Source organism: Mesocricetus auratus, unplaced genomic scaffold (genome assembly GCF_017639785.1).
Source record: "Mesocricetus auratus isolate SY011 unplaced genomic scaffold, BCM_Maur_2.0 Super-Scaffold_100024, whole genome shotgun sequence".
Taxonomy (NCBI): Eukaryota; Metazoa; Chordata; class Mammalia; order Rodentia; family Cricetidae; genus Mesocricetus; species Mesocricetus auratus.
In genome coordinates, this window is record NW_024429205.1 from 24610903 (window position 1) to 24633952 (window position 23050).

Sequence of the window (23050 nt, forward strand, 5' to 3'; positions counted from 1 at the left end):
TTTGTTTTTGTTTTTTAACTTGGAAATAGCAACTTACTATTAAAAAAACTAATAATGTTGCTTTTCTTCTGGATAATGTAGCAAAGCACTGTATTGTAGACAGTTTTTTCTTACAGATACTCCAAGTATCACAGCTAAGCTAATCAGTGAGCAAAAAGATGATAAAGAGAAGAAGAACCATGAAGAGAAAGAAAAGGTTAAGGCAGAAAATGGATTTCAGGACAACTACAGCGTTGTTGTTGCTTCTGGTATGCTTTATACTTCCTGTCATCTTTATTTTCCTTGCTTTCTAGTATAATACAATGATGTGTATTTACAGAAACATAATGAAGTAAGTACACTTATGGGAAATTGGACTTCTATTTTAATACTACATTTTAAAATCTTGTATCAGAAGTCTATGATTGTCTGTAGAATTACCTCTCTGTTTATTGACTAAAGTTTGGTTACTATACTCCAGCAGGAATTGAACATGTATGAATAGTATAGATACTGCCTATCCACTAAATAAACATGAGGTCTTTTATACCAGTTTTCCAAAACTACTGTTTTGTATGAATAGCCATATGTATCTAATAGATGATGGCCGCTTGCATTATCATTTTCTTGGCAATTATAGATGGAAAGCCAAAATTACAGCATATCATGAAGGTCAAATGGAATTGGGAGCTTAGATCTGTATAAATGATTTGATGTTAGTTAGAAATGTCTATTTTATTAGAACATTTTAGAAACTTTTATTTATATCCTAACTATAAAAAATAAAAAAACCTAACCAATAATATCTTTAAGGGTTGAAGTCACAATCTAAGCGTGCTGTGTCTGCTACACCACCTCGACCACCATCCAGGAGGGGAAGAGCAATTCCTGACAAAATAGGAAGTACTTCCTCAAGTGCAGACACTGCCAACAAAATAATCACTGTCCCAGTGTTTCACTTGTTTCACAGACTCTTAGCAGGTAAAGTTCATGATGAGCAAACACCAGAGCAGATTCTGACACTTAGAAACTGCAAGTCTTACTTTGGGTGGCTTAAATGAGGTACTGCAGATGTTTCTACATAGGTCCTTTTAGGTAAAATAAGTCAACAAAGAGGGCAGCCTTTTAAATGTCTGTTTCATTGTTACAAAATTATTTTTTCCCTCACTTTGATGTCTTCTTTACCTTTGCTGTAAGCACAGAATATGAGATGAAGAAGTAGTATCAGACAGGCTTTACAGGCATAATTCTAGCTGAGGATTCCAAGATAGACCATTGACAGTTAAAATACTCTCCCCAGATAAAATTCTTTGACTAGGGCTCTTCATCTGCTAATGTAATATTCATTTTGCCAACTAACAAGGAATGATACTCTTTATTAACTTCCACATCTAAATTTATAACAGACGTTAAGAAACTGACTGGTGTGTAGAATATGTTTGCCTATGTTTAATGTATAATCCTTAGCTAGAGACAAACTATTGTTATCTAAGCCTCCTATGAAAATATTTGCAGATGTTAGATTTTTTAATATCTGCTCTTTCATTTGTGATTTGATCTTGGTATTCTGCAGATTTTTTTTTCCTGCGCGCGCGCGTGTGTGTGTGTGTGAAACAATTTGACTTTTTTAGACTTTGCCATGGGTGATTTTAAACTGTTTTGAAATTGGTATATTTATCAAACTTTTGCCCATGATTTAATAAAAATAATTGGTTAATTAAGAAAGTTAAGCCAAGTAAAAGTGTCTCCCTTCCAGATTTTGTTTTAACTTAGTTATGTTATATTTTAGGTCAGCCGTTGCCAGCTGAAATGACGCTTGCGCAGCTTTTAACTCTTCTCTATGACCGGAAACTTCCTCAAGGTTACCGTTCAATAGACCTTACTGTTAAGTTGGGATCAAAAGTCATTACAGATCCAAGTTTGTCCAAAACAGACTCTTTTAAAAGACTCCACCCCGAAAAAGGTATGCACATGATACTCCTTTAAAACTTTCAACTCAGGCCGGGCGTTGGTGGCGCACGCCTTTAATCCCAGCACTCACTCGGGAGGCAGAGGCAGGTGGATCTCTGTGAGTTCGAGGCCAGGCTGGACCGACAGCCTCCAAAACAGAGAAACCCCGTCTCGTAAAACCAAAAAAAAAAAACCTTTCAACTCAGTGGTGGCAAGGTGGTTCAGTCAGTAAAGAACTTGCTGGGCAAGCATGAAGATCCAAGTTTGATCTGCAGCATTCACATAAAAAAGCTGAATGTGCTGGCTTCTGCTTGTCATCCCAGTGCTGGGAGGTGGATACAAGAGCATCCTTAACATTCAACAATTAGCCCACCTACTCTAATTAGGCTCCAGGTTTTAAAGAGAAACCCTGTCTCAAGAAAGTAAGGTCAGCCAAGCAGTGGTGGCAAACACCTTCAATCCCAGCAGACGCAGGTTGAGCTCTGTGAATTCAAGGCCAACCTGGTGTACAAAGTGAGTTTAGGACAGCCAGCTCTGTTACACAAAGAAACCCTGTCTAAAAACCCCGGGCGTGGGAGGGTGGAGAGTAAGGTCAGTGTCATCTAAAAATGACAACCAAGGCGGACCCCTCCTAATATGCATTTGCATGCCACATCTTCCCAGCACATGTATACATGTATGTAACAAAGCAACTTACTAGTTTGTTAGGTCAAAGACATCATTTTCACTATCGTTGAGCCAATTTTAAATTTGTCAGTTATTTTACATCTATTTCATTTAGGTACATAAGGTTTTCTCTCTCCTTTTTTTTTTTTTTTTTTTTTTGAGAATTACATAGCTGCCATTTTATCGTTAAGTTATAACCCTAGTTTTTAATTTTCTGGTCATTTATACTGAACTGTTTTCAGTGTTCATAAAGATTTTCCACATTTATAAAGGGGATAATACTTTTTAGTCTGTTTTACCTGTAGAATCAATTAAATATTTTTACATGTGCATGCTTTAAATATGTTACATTTTTATATACGAGTAGGACAAAGTGTATATTACTCCACTGTTTAATGAGTACTAGTTCTAATTTTTCATCTCACCATTTGAATGTTTAGTCACATTTAAACTTTGTATTATTCTCATGATTAAAGATAAGTTCTTAGTTATAGGGTATTTTATTATTTTGTAAATTATTTAGTACATTTCCTTCAAATTTTGTGGTGGATTATTTTTAACTTTCTTAACTGCTTCTTAAATTTTTCCTTAACTTTTTGCATATTTTTTAAAAGATTTATTTATTATGTATACAGTGTTCTGCCTGCATGTATGCTTGCACACCAGAAGAGGGCACCAGATCTCATTACAGATGGTTGTGAGCCACCATGTGGTTGCTGGGCATTGAACTCTGGAAGAGCAGCCAGTGCTCTTAACCTCTGAGCCATCTCTCCAGCCCTAACTTTTTTATTTTTTAAATTTTATGTGTATGAATGTTTTGCCTGCCTGTATGTATGTGCACCATGTATGTGCCTAGTACCCGAGGAGACCAGAGAAGGGAGTCATTCCTCTGAAACTGCAGTTACAGATGGCTGTTGGCCAATAAATTAGAAATTGGGATTATATTTTGATGGTATTTATGCTCTTTTGTTATTTTTACTTCAAAAATTGCTTATCATTGTGTGTGGTTAGAGGTCAACATATGGTGGCTAGAGATCAACTTTTGGGGAGCACAACTCCTTCCACTATGAATTTCTGGCATTAAACTCAGGCTTATACTCACTGAGCATCTCATCATTCCTGCTCTTTCTAAGTTTTATAAATGAAAGCATATTGTGTACAAACACACATACTGAGTTTTTGTGTAATATACAGATCATGGAGACTTAATTGGTAGCTGTCCAGAAGATGAAGCTCTTACTCCAAGTGATGAATGCATGGATGGAGTACTGGACGAATCTTTGCTGGAAACCTGTCCCATTCAGTCTCCATTACAGGTTTTCGCAGGAATGGGTGGATTGGCTCTTATTGCAGAGAGACTGCCCATGCTCTACCCAGAAGTAATTCAGCAGGTAAGCTAAGCTTCCTACTATGGTGTATTGTGGCATTGTGAGGTTGTTTGCTCTGTTAATTGGTTACATTAACCTTTAAATGTTCTTGGCCTTATAATTTGTGAGCACTGGATAAGTCACAGATCAACTTATATAAAATGTATGAGGATTAGCTGGCAATAAAAAATCTCATTATAGTATGGCCTTTCCCTTTATGTTAATGTTACAGTCATCACACTAACATTGTCATTTCTGTATGTGACTTAATTGACTGTGGTTATTATTGTAAATGGCAGAGTAAAATAACAATGTTCTATTACTCATTTGGGCCTTGTTTAACTTCTACTCTTGTCTTAGATACCATTTCTAATTTAGGTAGTTTTCATTCATTGATTCAGGCCTTGTTGGTGTTCATTCTTGCTGCTGTCATCAATGTATATACGCTTTTCACGTTCTTTTATTTTGTCAGTTGTCTCTATAAAGTCCTTTAGGGACAGAGAGAAAAATCTGGGTGGCGGTGTCCTGCCATACACCTGCAGTTTCAGTATTTGAAGGGCATGGGCAGAATTGCTATTTGAGTCATTTTTGGCTATAGACAGCTAGACCTTTTATCAAAAATGAAACAAAAGCCACTGCATTTTCATTTTGCATGATTTGAAATAATGATTTAGGACAGTGATTCTCAACCCATGAGTCATGACTTCACAATCAGATGTCATGCATATCAAATATTTACATTATAATTCATAACAACAGCAAAACAATTTTATTGTTGCAGGTCACCACAACATGAGGATCTGTATTAAAGGGTTGCAGCATTGGTCTAGAATGTATATTGCATTGTGTTTAGTCAACTGTATAATAGTTCTTTGTTTCTTTTGTGGCAATGATGTTTTAAAGGGCTAAAAAATAGCTGTTGTGTCAATATGGAAACTCACGCATATATACCTACATCTGTTCTTTTTTTTTTTTTTTTTTTTTTTTTTTTTTTGGTTTTTCGAGACAGGGTTTCTTTGTGGCTTTGGAGGCTGTCCTGGAACTCCCTTTGTAGACCAGGCTGGCCTCGAACTCACAGAGATCCGCCTGCCTCTGCCTCCCGAGTGCTGGGATTAAAGGCGTGTGCCACCAACGCCCGGCTGTATATATGGATTTCTTAGATTTATTTATACATCGTGCCTGGAATCAGACTTACGTAGCAATATGTGTCTCCGTTATAAGAACTTTTGTCTCCATGAAGTTCAGAGGCTGGACCAAGAAATATTCTGGAAGCATAGAATGTCATGTACTAGAAAAGTAGGGGACATTCTCACTGAGTGATGCAAACAATGTTAAAAGAATGCAGAGGACTGCTTATAGGGGATCCTGTTACCAAATCTGATTGTACCTGGTCACACACACACACACACACACACACACACACACACACACACACACACACAGTAATTGTGACTTGTAGAGTAAAATTAGAACACATGCTGATACTCCCCTAATATTTTATCACCAGGTAATATAAAAAGAATGGCAGAGTTAGGAAGTCATCCTAGGTAATCACTGTAACTATGGTTTCAAGGAAGTTTTTGTTTCTTGGTTTGTTTTTGAAATTATAACGTTAACATCATTTTCCCCTTCCTTTGTCTTCCCCCCAAATACTCCCATATACCTTTTCTTGTTCTGTTTCAAATTCATGACCTTTTTAATTCATTGTTATTACATGCATATGTCTATTTAAAGATATAAATACAGCCTACACAGTCTGTAGAATGTTACTTGTTTGCTTTTTTTTTTTTTCAGAGCTGTCCATTTAGTGGATGGATAGGCAATTGGTGTGGTCTTGCCTGGGGAGGACTATTTTTTCCTTTCTTAATATTCTTAATATTGTCTATAGTTTGTTTTGTTTTGTTTTTTATGTTCTCTTTTGTTTGTTTTTGGGGCCTGGGACCCCACCCATTTTTGGCATATCTATGGGTGTTGTCCTTATTCAGTTCTAATTTGGGGCAGTCATCTTGGTGTGGTTTTTTAGGTGTGGCATCTGACATTACTAGGAGACACAGTTTCACAGACAACTTTTCCACAGTGTTTCTTGAGCTTTCAGTATGAAAGTGTTTTTTAGGTGTATCCATTGGGATTGAGTTCCACAACTGCATTTTGAGTGATTGCTGTTTTGCATTAATAGTCTCCATCTTTTACAAAGAGAAGAGTCTTGGTGAATTTTGTGAATGCTAATATAGGGGCTAGAAAGATGGTTCTGTAGTAAATAGGGCTCTTCAGAGGCTGTGTTGAGTTCCTGGCATTCCTATGATGTGGTTCGTTTTGGCCTCTAAGGGCCGCAGTATACTCAGCATTCATGCATACAGACAGTCACACATGTGAATACATTTTTAAAAGGGGTCTAGATATGGTGGTACATGCTTTTAATACCACCACTCTGGAAGTACAGGTAGGTGGATCTTTTGAGTGCCTGGTCAGCCAGAATTATATATAAAAATAAACAAATAAACTCATGAACAAAAAATTAGTAGTAGAATTGAGTGAACCAGTTTGAAGTATAAGATGTTAACATAATTTTGAACAATCTGTAGTTATTTCATTAATTTTATATAGGAAAATGGTAGATACTTTTGTACTTACAATGTCATTCTTCTTGCTTTGTTTTTTTTTAAAAATATATTGCTTAAGTCTTTATGTTTCTATAGTTTAAAGAGGTCATTTGAAGTCTTTTGTTTGAACCCAATGTTGAAATGTGGAAATAGCTACATGCTTCTCTTTTCTTTAGGTGAGTGCTCCAGTGGTGGCATCTGCCACTCAGGAAAAACCAAAAGATAGTGATCAGTTTGAATGGGTAACCATAGAACAGTCAGGCGAGCTAGTTTATGAAGCTCCAGAAACTATCGCAGCTGAACCGCCACCTGTCAAGTCAGCAGTGCAAGCCACTTCTCCCATACCTGCCCATTCGCTGGCTGCTTTTGGATTATTTCTTCGTCTTCCGGGGTATGCTGAAGTGCTCCTGAAAGAGAGAAAACATGCCCAGTGCCTTCTTCGATTGGTATTGGGAGTTACAGATGATGGAGAAGGCAGTAAGTGTTTAGAGTTACTAATTAAATATATCAACACGTACACAAATAGCTTGGATAAATTTGTTTAGATTATTGTCTGTTCATACCCATTTATTTCTTTGACAGTAAAGCTGTTTCAATGGTTTGCCATTATTGTTCTTTTAGTATTAAACATAAGTCCTAAAGAACTTTCATATTCATTTTATAAACTGTATGGTTAGTATTCACAGACCCATTGAATGACACTGGAAAGATGTGATCAGGAAGTAGAATTGTCTTCTAGTCACTGTATTGACTCTTGACAAATTAGAGAAAGATTTGAGCTGAGTGTTATTGGAGCCTTACAGATGTGTAAGTGTGAAATTGTTTGGCGTTGCTCTGAAAAGCAGGCAGAGTTTAGTTTGGGGTAATTATTTCAGATTGTTTCAGCCAAGGGGAAATAGACTTCATGCCACCCTTTCTGCATCCCTATAGTGCTTTATCACTTGCATTTATCACTTCTTTCTGATGAAACCAGCACAAAATTATTGTACAAAAAAAGTAGTTTTACTTGTTCATTGTCTGTTCAAATGGAGAACCCTTGGAAGACTAGCAGTTATTTTCTGATGGTTGTAATAAATTTCTTCTTTGGTATGTGCATTTTGGGGGTGGGTGGGAGAGTGTCAGTTTGGTTTCTGGTTTGGATCCTGTCTTGGAAATAGCTCTTGTACACCATGCTGGTTTCAAACTCACTGAGATCCACCTGCCTCTGCCTCCCAAGTGCTGGGGTTAAAGGCGTGTGCCACCACCACCTAGCTGGTACTTGCTTCTAATCCCAGGGGCAGGGGCAGAGACAATTGTCCCTTTGTGAGTTGGAGGCTAGCCTGGGCTGCACAGAGAACCTTGTCTTTTAAAATAAAAAGAAATTTCTTTCTTAGTGGTTATATTTCATTTCACATTCTAGTTCTTAATATCTTTGTTGTTGTTGATGTCTGTTACTCAAATGTGTAAAATTTACAGTTTGTATGTGCTATGTCTTATAGAGAAATTCTTGATACTGTAATAAAGGTAATGGTATTCTATCTCACATTCAGCCTGCTTTATAATTAATTTAGTGGTAAACCTTACTTTGCCATTGTGACTTGTGACCTTGTGTGTAACTACTTATTATTTACAAGTATTTTGAATTTTAGTCCTCTTCTCTTTCACAGGCCACATCCTGCAGTCTCCATCAGCCAACGTGCTTCCAACCCTTCCTTTCCATGTTCTTCGAAGCTTGTTCAGTGCCACTCCTTTGACAACTGACGATGGTGTGCTTCTGCGGCGGATGGCACTGGAAATTGGAGCACTGCACCTAATTCTTGTCTGTCTCTCAGCTCTGAGCCATCATGCACCACGAGTTCCAAACTCTAGCCTTAACCAAACTGAGGTAGATTTCATTCAGATTCTTTTAGTCAGTGGCTCTCAGCCTTCCTAATGCTGTGATACGGCTCTTCATGTGCAGTGTCCCCAACCATACAATTATTTTTCTTGCTATTCCATAACTTAAGTTTGCTACTGAGAACTGCTACTTAATGTTACAAAAAACTAAACCTAACTGATGAGAGTTTGAAGTGGCATTTCAGAATTTGGGGTTGTATTTTATGATTACTATGGGATACTCTGCTAGCCTCCTCAGAAAAATCAGATTAACCCAGCAGTTTAGAGAAATGAATAGTAGCCAGTCAGTGGTGGTGCACAGCTTTAACCTCAGTGCTCAGAAGCCAGCGGCAGGCAGGTGTCTGGAGTTTGAGGCCTGCTGTGGTACAGAGCAAGTTTCAGGACATCCAGGACTGTTATACAGAGAAAACCTGTCTCAAGAAACCAAAAGAAAAAGAAAGAAATAGGTAGTTAGAGCCTTCCTTCTTATGTTGATATCCTTTTCTTTTTAACTTTAGAGAATCATATTATTGAGTTGTAAGTTATAGTATAGTAAGCCTCCCCTGTTTAAAAACCACACACCCACAAAAAGGGAAATGTCTTCATTCAAAATTCATTTGGTTTATGTAAATAAAAATCTGAAATCATTTAGAAAATAGCAGAGGAGATGAGTACACAGATACTGTTTCCAGTGTTAGCGAGGTGCCCCAACCAGTAAAGTCTTTGTGAGTTTGAGTACCTGGGCGAGTTGGTAGTGACCTTGATACTAGTGCTCGGGAAGAACCCATGCTTTATGAGAGACTGTCTCTAAATAAGATGGGGAACAACTGAGAAACTCGTGTTTACGTCTAACCTCCTCGTGCATTTTCGTGTCATGGGTACAGTGTAATGTTCTAATTCATGCACAGTGATTAGTTAACCTTATAGTTAGCATTTCTTCAATAAATGACTTACCTTTCTATATACACCCTCCTATTTAAGAACTTTGTTGTACTTTTTTTTTTTTTTTTTTTTTTTTTTTTGGCTTTTTCGAGACAGGGTTTCTCTGTATTGTTCTGGAAGCTGTCCTGGAACTCTCTGTAGACCAGGCTTGGTCTCAAACTCACAGAGATCCACCTGCGTCTGCCTCCTGAGTGCTGGGATTAAAGGCCTGTGCCACCAACGCTCGACTCTTTTGTTGTACCTTTAATCCCAGCACTTGAGATACACAGGCAGGTGGTCTGATCCAGGTCTACAGAGTGAGTTCCAGGACAACCAGAACTGTTTCACAGAGAAATCCTGTCTTGAAAAACAAAAACATTATTAGAAGGCTAACCTGGAAGTTTATGCTCATAATCCAGAGTTTAGGAGGCTGAGGCAGAGGACTGTTGTGTCTTCAAGGCCAGCCTGGTCTACACTTGGATCTTGTCTCTAAAAACAAAGCAAAACAAGAAAACAACCTTTAAACTTTTAAAAAGAGTAACAAAAACCCAACAAAGAAAAAGACCTAGTGAGATGACTAGGAGGCAAATGAGCTTACCATCTTGATGTGAGTTTGATCCCTTGATCCACATTAGTGGATGGAAAGGGATGGAAAGAGCCCATTTTCAAAAAGTTACTATCTGACCTCTACAAGCATGTTGTGGTATGTGTGCACCTGTGTCCATTCCCCACATGCACAGAGTCAATGAATGACTGAACAACCGTAAACATTAAAAACGAAGCAACCAACTATCCAAGAGAAACACTGTTATAGTTAAAACATAAATCACACAATGAAAATCTATTTTGGGTTAGTTCTGTAAAGACCTAAATCTACATTTAAAGAGCTTTAAAAGTACAACATTATACATTCAATAGGAAAATGATTGAAAGGCCTATGTTCAAGTTTGGTAATTCTAAAACAGTCATGTCTGTTAATATAAAAGCAAAACTCTCAGCGTTTTCGACCTAATAGTTTTTCTTAGAAATGTTTTCTAATGTTTCTGAGAGAAAATATTTCCACTGAAAGCAACAAAAACCACAAATATACTCTGAATCACCTTTGAATTTTTAATTCAAATAAAAGTTTATACAGGTCACATAAATAATAATAATAATAATAATAATAATAATAATAATAATAATAATAAAGAATGAACCTTAATGGTTAAGGTTATATTGTTAAATTAGTCATTTTTCTGCTTTTATACTATTCCTATTTTTAATACTTTAGTTTTTTTGAGAGAAGGTTTCTCTGTGTAACACCCCTGACTGTCCTGCAACTCACTTCATAGACCAGGCTGGCCTTGAACTCACAGAGATCCACTTTGCCAAATTGGTTTTTATGCTGTTAATCTGTTGGACAGTACAATGATAAATTTTGAAGATAAGTAATACCAAGCACTAGTAATAACTCTTTTTCTTAAAAGCCACAGGTGTCAAATTCTCATAACCCTACATCAACAGAAGAACAACAACTCTATTGGGCCAAAGGGACTGGCTTTGGCACTGGTTCCACAGCATCAGGATGGGATGTGGAACAAGCCTTAACCAAACAGAGGCTAGAAGAGGAGCATGTAACCTGTCTTCTGCAGGTGCGTTTGTTGTGAATTTGTTATCAGTAAATTATTTTTTTGTTTTTCCTTTGGTTGAGATGTTTCTTGTAGTCTAGGTTGGTCTTGAATTTTTTAAAAAGGATTTATTTATTTATTATGTATACATTATTCTGTCTGCATGTATGCCTGAAGGCCAGATGAGACATTGAAGGCATCAGATCTCATCATAGAAGGTTGTGAGCCACCATGTGGGTGCTGGGATTTGAACCTGGGTCCTCTGGAAGAGCAGCCAGTGCTCTTAACCACTGAGCCATCTCTCCAGCCTGGTCTTGAACTTCTTTACCTTCAGAGTCCAGCCATGACTGGTGTTTGCCAGCTTTCTTACCTACATCACGCTCACTTTTGTTTTCTTCTCCAAGTTTATTATAAAAGTCACAGGTTAAAGAATGGCCATCTTCTGTGCTTGTATTCTAAATACCTTCTCTCTGAATTAGCTTCTCACCTCAGAGGAAAGTCTACCTGGTAGACACCCCTTTGTCTTCACACGAAGCTTCTTCTAACCTATGTTAAAAGTTAGGACTAATGTTTCATTCTGTGCTGGGACTGAACTCAAGACTCCACACCTGTTAAGCATATACTTGGCCACTGAACTATATTTGAAGCTCACTTTCAGTTTTCTTTTACAAATTGTTCTATACTGTTTCCAGAATCAAACAAGTTGAAAATATGAGAGAATGCCTATATCATATAAACAAGAAGCAGCTAACCTAAGTTGATGCCATGTTATTTTCTACAGTTCTAGGATGGCATGCCTCAATAGTGAGGACTGGGATATAACTCTGTTCTGTTTGCCTAGTATTTATGAAACCCCCTTAGGTTCATAAGAATTAAGAATGGCAGTACATGCTTGTAATCCCAGCCCTAAGTGGGTGGAGGCAGGAAGATCAGAAGTTCAAGGTCATTCTCAACTACGTAGCAATGTAGAAGACAGAAAAACTACTTGAATCCTTCATAAAGGGAAAGAAAGCCAAAGGAAATGAATGAGTAATAATGTTTTGAATTGCTGGCATTGGTGTCATTACTTATCCCAAGCACCAGTGTGTGTCTGTATTGAGGCAGACTGCTTCTCCTGTAGTTACATGAAGCACCTGCTCTGAACAGTGCCTTCTTCTTGGAAGAGCTAAGCCGGAATGTCCCTTTTTAGCCAGGGTTGATGCCTCAAGCCTGCAGTCCTAAACTCAGACGTTGAGAGGCACCGGGATCACTGAAAAACCCAAAGGCACCTTGTTGGAAAACTCAGCATCGAGGTTTGCCAGGGCCACACAGGGAAAAACTACCCCCAAAATAAAAAGCACACAATCAGAATATATTGTATGAAGTAAAAAAATCTTTTTCTGTTAAAAAAATAGGGGTCTTCTATTCAAAGACAAGAGCATCTGACATTAAGTAGAAAATACATGTTTTGAGTGTGCTAAGATCAAGTACCTAATTTTGAAGTACATCATTAAAGTATATGAAGCTTCACTTAAATATATTTTCAATAATTTAGGTTCTTGCAAGTTACATAAACCCCTTGAGTGGTGCTGTAAATGGCGAAGCCCAGTCATCTCCTGAGAGCCGAGGACAGAACAGTAGTGCTCTGCCCTCCGTGCTTCTGGAGCTTCTTAGTCAGTCCTGCCTCATCCCTGCCATGTCCTCCTACCTGCGAAATGACTCTGGTAAGTCACCGTATATGACAGACTTATAATCTTCGTGATGATATTCTGATGTAAATATGGTGGGATTTTGTGTGTTCTACTTTCTGGAAGGTATGAAGAGTGTGCTATTCACACTCACGAGGCAGCGGCAGGAGCTGTGAGTTTGAAGTCAGGGCTACACATAGAAATCCTGTCTCGAAAACAAACAAAAATACAATGAAGAGAAGTAGTTATTTTTGCTAGGAATTTCTTAGGTAGATAGGAGAATCTTGTATGAAGAATATGTTCATGTTAACCTAAGCATCTTATACAATGGCAAAATCTGCTTTTTTTGGCATTTAGTTAGCCTGCAGTTACCCCGTTTACCACAAGATGGAGGTGCAGTTTTAGGAATGTTTGTAAAATATCTGGGCAGAAGGTTACCTTTATTTAGAATTACTCTCAGTTTGAAAAACGATACAGCTGGGCATTATGCCTTTAATCCCAGCACTTGGGAGGCAGGTGAATCTCTGTGAGCTCGAGGCCAGGCTGGTCTACAGTATGCGTTTCAGGACAACCTCCAACCCTGTCTCAAAAAACCAAAACAACAACAAAACTCTGGGGTTGCTGTGAGGGGGGGTCTCAAAAAAAAAACCCAATACTTTGTCATGTCCCCTCCTTCCTGAAAATAAGTAAGTCATGTAGCACATTAAGTTACTTGGTATTCAATTAGTGGAGTGTGGTACCTTTTAGTTCAGTTTCGAAACATGAAAATATCTTTAGAGTTGAAAGAGAAATTAGGGCTATTCTGTGGGCAGGAAACTGAGAAGAGAGTCTCCTCCAAGGAGCCACAGAATATGGGGTAATCTCAGGGGAAAAGTAGTAGAGATATTATTGTTATCTATTTTTGAGGTTAGTCTTTTGTTAAGAACTTTTTATGTATTTTTTTGGATAAGATCTCACTCTGTAGGCCAGCTAGTCTCAGACTCATGCTCTCCCTGTCTTAGCCTCCTTCATTCTGGGAAAACAGAATGTCTAAGCATCCAGGCTCTGTGTGTGAGGTTTCACACTAAGCCTGAGCTCTAACCCTCAGCTACACATCCATGTCACAGATAATGCAGGATCGAAGGAAATTTTGAGAATGAAGAATTAAGTGTGATAAGGGCTAAAGTTTAATATAACTAGAGTTTGTTTTGTTTATAACTTTACAATAATGCTAGTTTCATAGAACAGTTGTAAGGCTTTTCTTGTAGGCAGTTTAGTCCTACCCATCAACCAAATTCCCAGGAATGCTAACATCTTTTTTTGGGGGGGGGGTGTTGAGACAGGGTTTCTCTGTGACTTTGGAGGCTGTCCTGGGTCTAGCTTTTGTCCACCAGGCTGGTCTTGAACTTACGGAGATCTACCTGCCTCTGCCTCCCGAATGCTGGGATTAAAGGCGTGTGCCACCACTGCCTGGTCAGTTTGTATATCTTAACTAACATCTTTCCTAGCTATAGCAAGTTATCAAAATCAACAATTTGACATTAGTATAGTGGTTAACCTAAAAACTACTTCTAATCTTTCTTATCTTTATGTCTGAGTTCTGCCTTGCTATCCTATCTAGGATAGAGTTTTGCTTTTAGTAACCACATTTCTCTAGTGTCTGTCTTCCTTGTGATATCTTAGTATTCTTTTGTTTATTATAATCTTCTCACTTTCCAAGAGAACTGATTAGTTTCTTCCAAGATTTTTCAATTTGGGGAATTTTTTTTTTATCCCATTAACTAGGGTTATGTGTTTGGGTAGAAAATAGGAGAAAAATAGTAGTTACACACTCAAAGAAAAATGAATTCCTTTCCCCAACAGCCAACAGTTGCCATTAGTTCCTCAATAGGGGTGATTCAATAGGAGATTCCTTATAAGTCCTGGAATGTTGAATGACTATCTTGTGCAGGTCACTATAGCACGAAAAATAAAAGACCCAGAGACATATTTTCGGGTTCAAGCTTCAAGCTGGAGATTAGAAATGCAAAGCAGCCAAGCCACTAGCTCTTACCTATACCTCAGGCTGAAAGGGCTTTGCTTTTTTTTTTTTTTTTTTTTTCCCTTTGGGTCTCCACAAGCTCTCACTAAGCCTCTGACTGCTGCCTCTCAGTGTGGCTACAGAGAATCTATGCCTTCCTGTCTTCATTGTGGCTGAGAATGAATGCCAGCTCTTGAGACCCTGTTCCTGTCTTAAATACCTCTCATTAGTCCTGGGATTAAAGGCATGAACTCTGTTACTCTTTTGGATTGATTCAATCTCATGTAGTAGCCCAAGGTTGCCTTGAACTCAGAGAGCTCTATCTGTCTTTGCCTCCTGAGTCCTGGGATTAAAGATGTGTGCCACCACTGCCTGGTTTCTTTTTTTATTTTCTTTGTGTGTGTGTGTGTGTGTGTTTTGTTTTTGTTTTTTCGAGACGAGGTTTCTCTGTGGCTTTGGAGGCTGTCCTGGAACTCACTCTGTAGACCAGGCTGGCCTCGAACTCACAGAGATCCACCTGCCTCTGCCTCCCGAGTGCTGGCATTAAAGGCATGTGCCACCAACGCCCGGCTCACTGCCTGGTTTCTGTGGCTAACTAGTATGGCTGCTTTGCTATTTTGATCTCCAGTGACTTTAATAAATCATAAATAATATAGCACCACAAGTAACCATACCTGTTATGAATTCCTGAGTACAATGACCACAACATCACAAAAAGACGGCTCATAGAGTTCTCCCCATCTTTGGACTCTTCCTTTTCCCTCTTTCATGATGTTCCCTAAGCCTTGGGAGAGTTAACAAGAGGTCCCATTTAGAACAATCACTTAATTCTCAGCACTTAGGAATCTTTGCATTGACTGCTGTTCACCACAAAAAGAAGCTTCTCTGACCAAGATTAAGATCATCACTAATATATGGGGGCGTTGGTGGCGCACGCCTTTAATCACTAATATATGGATGTAAATATAAACTTTTATATGATATGATAACTTGATAATATGTCCAGTTAGTAAAATAATAGTAGTATGTCCCTTTCACCGCCCAGGGTCTATGACCTCCTTTCTCCTAGATGCTGACCAAGTTTACAGTACCCAGCATGAATTCCCCCTGTGGAGCAGACCTTAAGCCCAATTAAAAACTGCTTGATTATCCCTGCAACCATTGTGCCGCTATTGTACCCATAGGCATGCCTTGCCTGGCACCTCAGGGTCTTCCCTAGTAACCTGCTGAGTGACTTTGGTGGCTATGAAAGCTAGTCACCTGGAAGGAAGTTTTCTGCTGTTTCTAGATCAATGTCTCTATATCAAGCAACTAAATTTTGTTGTATCTTCAGCAATATCAATGGTGGACAACCAAGAAAATAGCCTTTCTTGTTTTGGGGGGGTGGTGGGCTCTGGCATCTATTTGACCAGTAACTTGTAAGGAGGTATTCTATGCTTGTCACTGGGGTTTTCATTTAATAATTAGTATCTGCTGGGTGAAGCATTATTTATCCATGTAGGGCACTGTGTTCAAACATTCCTCCTTTTAAACTATTATTATTTTAAAAAATGAACTTGCAAAGTAGTTTTTTGTAAGGGCTTTTCATGCATCTTTAGTTTTTGTTAGCTCACTATATACCCCTTTCTCATTCACCCACTTCCATTCCGTCTTAAGTCTTTTGCCCCAGTATTCATATCCACATCCACTATGAATTCTATTTTCAAATAGAGAGACAGTTATCAAAAAAGCAGGACATTTGTCTTTTCATATGTGTTTGGGATAGAGGGCAAATTTTCAGGTAAGCACACAGTGCCAGTCAAATTTTTCTGCTTCTCATAATTGGTGGGTGTAAAGTGATGACACATTTCCCGGTTGCTTTTCCTTCTGATGTCTGTTGCCGTGAAGAGACCCCAGGAAAATTAGGATGGCTTGCATTTTCAGAGGTTTACATTACCATAATGGTGTGTGCAGGCAGACACCGTGTTGGAGCAGGATTGTGAGTCCTACACCTTGACCTGGGTGTGTGGTGAGCATAGGAGACCTCTCCCATAATGACACACTTCCTCCAATAAGGCCGCATCTACTTTGACAAAACCACACCTGACCTGGAAGTGAACTGTCCATCAGAATTAAGCATCATTCTAAATACCCTTCCCCAGGATCACTCCATCAGAACTGACATGATTTAGCCCTTTCTCCCCTGCACTAATTGCCACAGAAAGACCAGGGTTCTAGATGATGATGCCTCATCCTCTATACTCATGCCCTGTGTAGACTCTGAGATGATTCCCCATCCAGTTTCCATTCCCTCAGTTTTCTGTTGTGCTTGAATTTTCCATGTAAGATTCAGAATACTTAACCAGTGTCTCAGAATACCGTGACTGGTTCCTCTTTGTAGAATCCTGCGGTTAGGAACTTTTGTTTTCATCACTGCAGTGTTCTCATCTTGACTAGCATATGTTTTAAAATGCTTATGGAATGACTGTTCATTCAATGAGTTGGTGCTGGGAATAAGGTGCCTCACATGAGGCGTGCAAGTGAGTTACAGCTGGGCCAGGCCACTTCTTTTTAACAGCGTATAAAACCTGTGGGTTAGTACTTCAGATCAGAAGAGAAAGTTCCCTGTGCAATGTTGGCAAAACCCTGTAATCCCAGCACTTGGGAGGCAGAGGCAGGCAAAGCTAGGCTGAGCTCTGAGAATTCAAGGACAGGCTGGTCTACACAGCTAGTTCCAGGACAGCCAGGGCTACCAAAGAAACACTCTCTTGAAAAACAAAAACAAAAATAAACAAAAAAGGAAGATAAAAGAAGAAAATTCATTTGACTTGTAACTAGTAAATAACAATGTTTTTTTTTTTCTAATTAGAATGTTCATTTGGTAATTGTTGCCCCATTCTATATCTTCTTCATTTTCTGGAAGTTCAGTGGTGCCTCAGACACGTGTTGCTGCTCCAGTCACCAACTGTTAATCCTATGATGAGGTCAGCACAGTATTACTGCCGTGTGTTCTCACTGTATGCTGTCTCCCTTTTCTCCCTTAGTTCTGGACATGGCAAGACACGTGCCACTATACCGGGCTCTGCTAGAATTGCTCCGGGCCATTGCTTCTTGCACATCTATGGTGCCGCTGTTGTTGCCTCTTTCTACGGAGAATGGTGAAGAAGAAGAAGAAGAAGAAGAACAGTCAGAATGTCAGACTTCTGTTGGTACATTATTGGCCAAAATGAAGACCTGTGTTGATACCTATACCAACCGCTTAAGGTACAGCACCATGTTTCCTTCTCTTGACCTTGCTTTTAAACATTTTAAAAATAGTTCTGTAGATGATTTTAACTTTTCTTCTTTATCGACACATACTGTTTATACATATTTACACACAAGCAGTATGTCGACAAAAAGAAAAGTATCCATCTATATCTTATACCTATGCCCCTTTATCACAGTAACTTATTAGATGCTTCCCTTGAGTGATATTATAAGTATAGGTAATGGGTTTTTTACTAAATGTACCACAGTGTGTCATTGTACAAAGCATGCTGATTTCCCTCAGCACTGATGTCAGAGACACCTTTTAAGTGTCATTGAATACACTCCAATGGCATTGTTCTATTGAAGATGCTGTTTTACTTTGCCTAATTATTGGTGGGTATTTGGGTTATTTCATTATAACAACTTCATACATACAGTTTTGAAGTTTATATAAACCTGTACAGGTAGAATCTTAATGTCCAAAATGTGTGTAGATACATTAATTACTTTTGTCATTTAGATACATAGTATCTATGCCATAACCTTTCTTAGAAGTGAGAAGATCAGTCATTATTTGTTGGAGTTACAATGAAGCTAATTGCTTATGGAACAGTGGTATTTTTAATTCCTTTTTTTGAAGTTTATATGTGAAGATGATGAGTTCTGTCATGAAAAAATATATAATCTAGAAAACCTTTCTTTTCACAGAGTCAGTTTTGCTTAAGGGTGGCCATTAAAGATGGTTTTTAAGGCATTCATATTACTGATGGAAGCTTTTGTGTGTGTCAGTAGACTTCTAAGTCAACAATTGTTCTTTCTCATCTTTGTCCTATATTTTCTTTGTACTCTGTTGTTTTGTATGAATTTAGATGTTACAGATATAAATAATGCCCCTGAGTTGGTCACCAAAAGATTAGTTTTGTTTTGGCCTAGTGTACCAACTCTCTGCCATTTGGGTAGTGATCACCCACAGGGAGAAATTAGGGTACACGCTAGTTGGTAAGTACACAAAAAGCTATAGTTTCTCTCAGGAGTGGTTGAATCTGTCTGTAGCTACTCAGGAGGCCCAAGCAGAAAGATGACTTGAAGGAAACCTGGGCGTTGCAGAGAGACCTTTTTGTTCCATTTTGTTGTTGTTAAATATGGTTCATGCTGTTGTTAGAAAAGGCCAATTTTCGTTAATAATTTTCTGTTGTATAGAAGAAACTAATATTGTGTTTGGTCCTGATCTGTTCTCCCTTCTATTTCTGATTGGGATCTCAGAAGCCATGTAGTTCTGTTAAAATAGTATGTTGCCACTATTGAACCAAAAATAGCATATTGTCCAGTTAAAGTGGTGTCCTTATTTGAGTATTTTGTCTCTGCACTATAATTAGTTTCTTGCCTGTTTTTTGGTTTTTCGAGACAGGGTTTCTCTGTAGCTTTGGAGGCTGTCCTGGAACTCACTCTGTAGACCAGGCTGGCCTCAAACTCACAGAGATCCGCCTGCCTCTGCTTAGACTTCACTGATGATGGTGATGGAGTCTGCTAAGTGCTGGGACTAAAGGCGTGCGCCACCAACGCCCGGTGTAACATATAGCTTTTAACTATATGTCTGTTACGTACCAAGATGGGGGTCTGCCATGCATTTCTTTGCCTTATTTTGTGTTTGGGTAAACTATGTTTGCTTATGACTAAAGAGTAAAAACATATAGTCTGGGCTAGGTGGTGCTGTTTGCTTTTGATCCCAGGACTCAGGGAGGCAGAGGCAGTCTGATCTTTGGGTTCAAAATATTGTTTAAAAATATCCTTCTTTAAACTGTGTATATATATCTTTACTCTGTAGTAACCCTGGTGAATCCTGTAAAGGATCTATGACAAGAAAGTCTAAGATATTTAGGAATAAGTTTTTTGCAGTGAATGGTAGTTAGATACCCCTTTCTTTATCCTTCCTTCCTTCCTTCCTTCCTTCCTTCCTTCCTTCCTCCCCTCCTCCCCCTCCTCCTCCTCTTCTTCCTCCTCCTCCTTAGTTAATCCAGTAGCATTTTTAGGAAATTTTTGCATTTAGAGAGGAAACATCATTCAGAAACAATGCAGTTTGCCACAAGTGGAAGATTAGTATTAAAATAAACTATCCTGAATAAAATAGTTTCTTTCTCCTAGAAATGTGTTAACCCATATTCTTAAAGAAGAAGCGTAATTAATTAAGTGTCTTCTTGGAACAGAGTCATTTTATTTTATGTTTGCCCACAAAATGTCAGAAGGTGACTTTTAACTGTCATTCGGGTGCTGGGAAATGAATCTAGTTCCTCTGCAGAGCCCAACGTGTTTTTAACTATAGCTGGAGTTTTCTGTCCCGCCTGGTCCCAGACACAGCTGCTTTGCCTTAAATAAATACTTAAAGTAAGTATAAAATGTTTTGCCCATGGCTCAGGCTTCTTATTGGTTAGCTTTGTCTTAATTATTAACCCATTTCTATTAATCTGTGTATTGCCACAAGGCTGTGGTTTACCCGTAATCAGGCATGTTACTCTTGGCAGCCTGGTGTCTCCTTTTGGTCTCTCTCTGCCTCCTCTCCCCAGCATTCTCCTCTTGTAGCCCCACCTATACTTCCTGCCTGGCTACTGGCCAGTCAGTGTTTTTATTTATCAACAAATAAGAGAAACATACATACAGAAGGACATACCCCATCATCTCCTCTTTTCTGTCTAATTTGTCAAGCAAGAACTACAGTTAACAATATTTAATCCATTAACATTTGGCAAATTTAAAGAGATGTTCTATCATCTTTCCTATATTTGTTAGTCTAAAGTTTTATATGTAATTTATCTTTTATCTTAACTAAGGAAATTGATAACCATAACTATTTGTCTTCAACTCCATCACAGACCTCAGAAGGATAATATATAAACTTTAGAATTGACAGAGACACCGTGTTGCCTGGACAGTTACCCAAAGTCCCTCTGTAATTTTGGGGCATCCATCTTCAGCCTATAGGCCTAGAGTGTTTAGCAGACTTCTCAGTAAAGTAGAAAATTTGAAACTGTCCCTGCCTATATTGGCAGTTTGTCAGTCATTTTTCTCTGTGTCCTGTAGAATATCTGAGCCATCTCTGCAGCCCCATTCCCATTGTTTTTAAAAGTAAAAAATAGGAAAATAAGATTATGCCGGGCGGTGGTGGCGCACGCCTTTAATCCCAGCACTCGGGAGGCAGAGGCAGGCAGATCTCAGTGAGTTCGAGGCCAGGCTGGCCTCCAAAACAATACAGAGAAACCCTGTCTTGTAAAATAAAAAAAAAAAAAGCAGCCATCAGCAGGTGATGTTCATGAATGTAAAATCATGCAGCAATGAGAGTTAAAAAAGTGGATCTCAATTTGTAACTCTTTTAGGTATAGAAAGAACTGTGAAAAGTCACTGTTTGAAAAAAGTTGAAGTACTTTTTCAAATAATATAGTATGATACAATCATTCATTTTCAGTAAGTTCACAATTATTGAATGAATGTTTTTTCTTTTAATGTGCAGTTGTGTAAACTCAATGCATCGTAAGATTCCTTTCATTGCAACCATAAACAAATCGCATAACAGTTTGATCACTAAAAATTTCCTAATTTCAGTCAAACCCTCATCCCATCTGTAGTGTCTGGTTAACCCTGGCATTTTTTTCTGTTATGGTACTTTGACTTTTCTGAAGATGCTTATTAAAAAGTAGAAACACACAAGTGGTCAATAAGTGTTTCAAAGTGTTCAGCCTCCTTAGCTATCAGAGAAAGGCAAATAGCCTTTGGGATTCCACTCCTCTTCGGTTAAATTAGTGTTAAGAAAACAAATGGCAAGCCAGGAGGTAGTTACATATGCGTTTAATCCCAGAATTTGGGAGGCACAGGCAAGTGGATCTCTGAGTCCGAGGTCTACAGATTAAGTTCCAGGACAGCCAGGCTACACAGAAAAATCCTGTCTGTAAAAGAAAACAAATAGCAACAAATTGTAGTGAGGATGTAGAGACAAGAAGAACCCTTATCCACTACCATGTGACCAGACTGCTACTCCAGTAAGGACTCCATATTAGTTCCTTAGAAATGCTTGCACATCTCTGTGTATTGCTGTATTATTCATAAAAGCATGGAAATTAAATCAGCCAAATGAATGGATAGTGGAAATGTGTGTGTGTGTGTGTGTGTGTGTGTGTGTGTGTGTGTAAGAGACCTGTAATATGACAAAACTTCTGGGGAGAATGCAACACATGTCTACTCACCCCAGATCGGGAGTCTACAACAGTCCAAAGTACAGATACCATGAAAGTCCAACTTTGTGAGCCATGAATTTTATTGAGGGTTACTTACAGAAGTATGTGTGATGGTTACTTACAGGAGCAGAAATAACTCAATGATGGTTGTGTCACCAAAGCCCACCCCAGCATAGGCGACAGCTCACAAAGCTGGGATCTTGGGACACACTGCACAGGTTGGAGACTGCTGCTCCCATGGGCCTCAGTTGTCTAACCTCTTGAGACAGCTGGCCTGGCGTCAGGGTCTTTGCAGCTTGACTTGTGAGTCTTGTTTCCAGCCCAGCCCCTCTCCTCTGAGAGGACTCTTGGCTTTTACTACGTACTCTGGAAGGGAGAGGCCTAGTGAATCTGATCAGTTTTAGGGATTTCCTAAAACTATTTGGAGTTGTTTACCTTCTTGCTTAAGGAGCTTTCTTGTGGGATGAAATGTTTCAATTTCAGAGGAAACTGTTGTAAACAGGACTACAGAAAAGAGGAAAGAGGGCTGGAGAAGGGAGGGGAGTGCTGAAGTGTAGTAACTATATACGACTGGGAAAGAGAGAATAAAACGGAAGTGAATAGAAGTAGTAGTCTGTGATGCTATTGCTCAGGGTTTTAAATGGGGAGATTAGCAAACTAAAAATTAGCTCAGGCTTTACCAAGAGTTGTATGACATGGCTTGACTTTTAAGATGACACAATGAAGGGACATTTGCCCACTAGAGCTGTGGCTCTGGCAGGCCTTGCCCTTTCCCCTATATCATTATATATATATATATATATCCTCTACCCCCCCCCCACCACCACCACCACCCCACCGCTGCCGCTGCTGCCTTGCTACAAACCTTTAGAGTGTATTCCTAGAGCTGCCACCAGGGTCTGTTCCCTTATTTGGCCTCTTCCTCTTCCTGAGGCTGATTACCAAGGTCCAGCTATCAGAAGCCCCCTTTTGTTCACCTAATA

At 38.9% G+C, this 23050-nt stretch overlaps 1 protein-coding gene across 12 annotated transcripts in view; it reads left to right on the forward strand.

Annotated features, from left to right (window-relative positions):
• The window catches only part of Birc6 (baculoviral IAP repeat containing 6), a 161203-nt gene that overhangs the window by 111038 nt on the left and 27115 nt on the right, over window positions 1–23050 (forward strand). For all 12 annotated transcript variants that reach the window (XR_005870837.1, XM_040730949.1, XM_040730952.1 and 9 more), the window contains 9 exons: window positions 117–248; window positions 793–960; window positions 1769–1942; window positions 3790–3986; window positions 6739–7039; window positions 8209–8426; window positions 10807–10971; window positions 12482–12650; window positions 17637–17856. Coding sequence is in view for 11 of the 12 variants with exons in the window: in XM_040730949.1 (XP_040586883.1) it covers window positions 117–248; window positions 793–960; window positions 1769–1942; window positions 3790–3986; window positions 6739–7039; window positions 8209–8426; window positions 10807–10971; window positions 12482–12650; window positions 17637–17856 (1744 nt within the window). In the remaining variant the exon portion in view is untranslated. The remainder of the gene's footprint in view (window positions 1–116; window positions 249–792; window positions 961–1768; window positions 1943–3789; window positions 3987–6738; window positions 7040–8208; window positions 8427–10806; window positions 10972–12481; window positions 12651–17636; window positions 17857–23050) is intronic.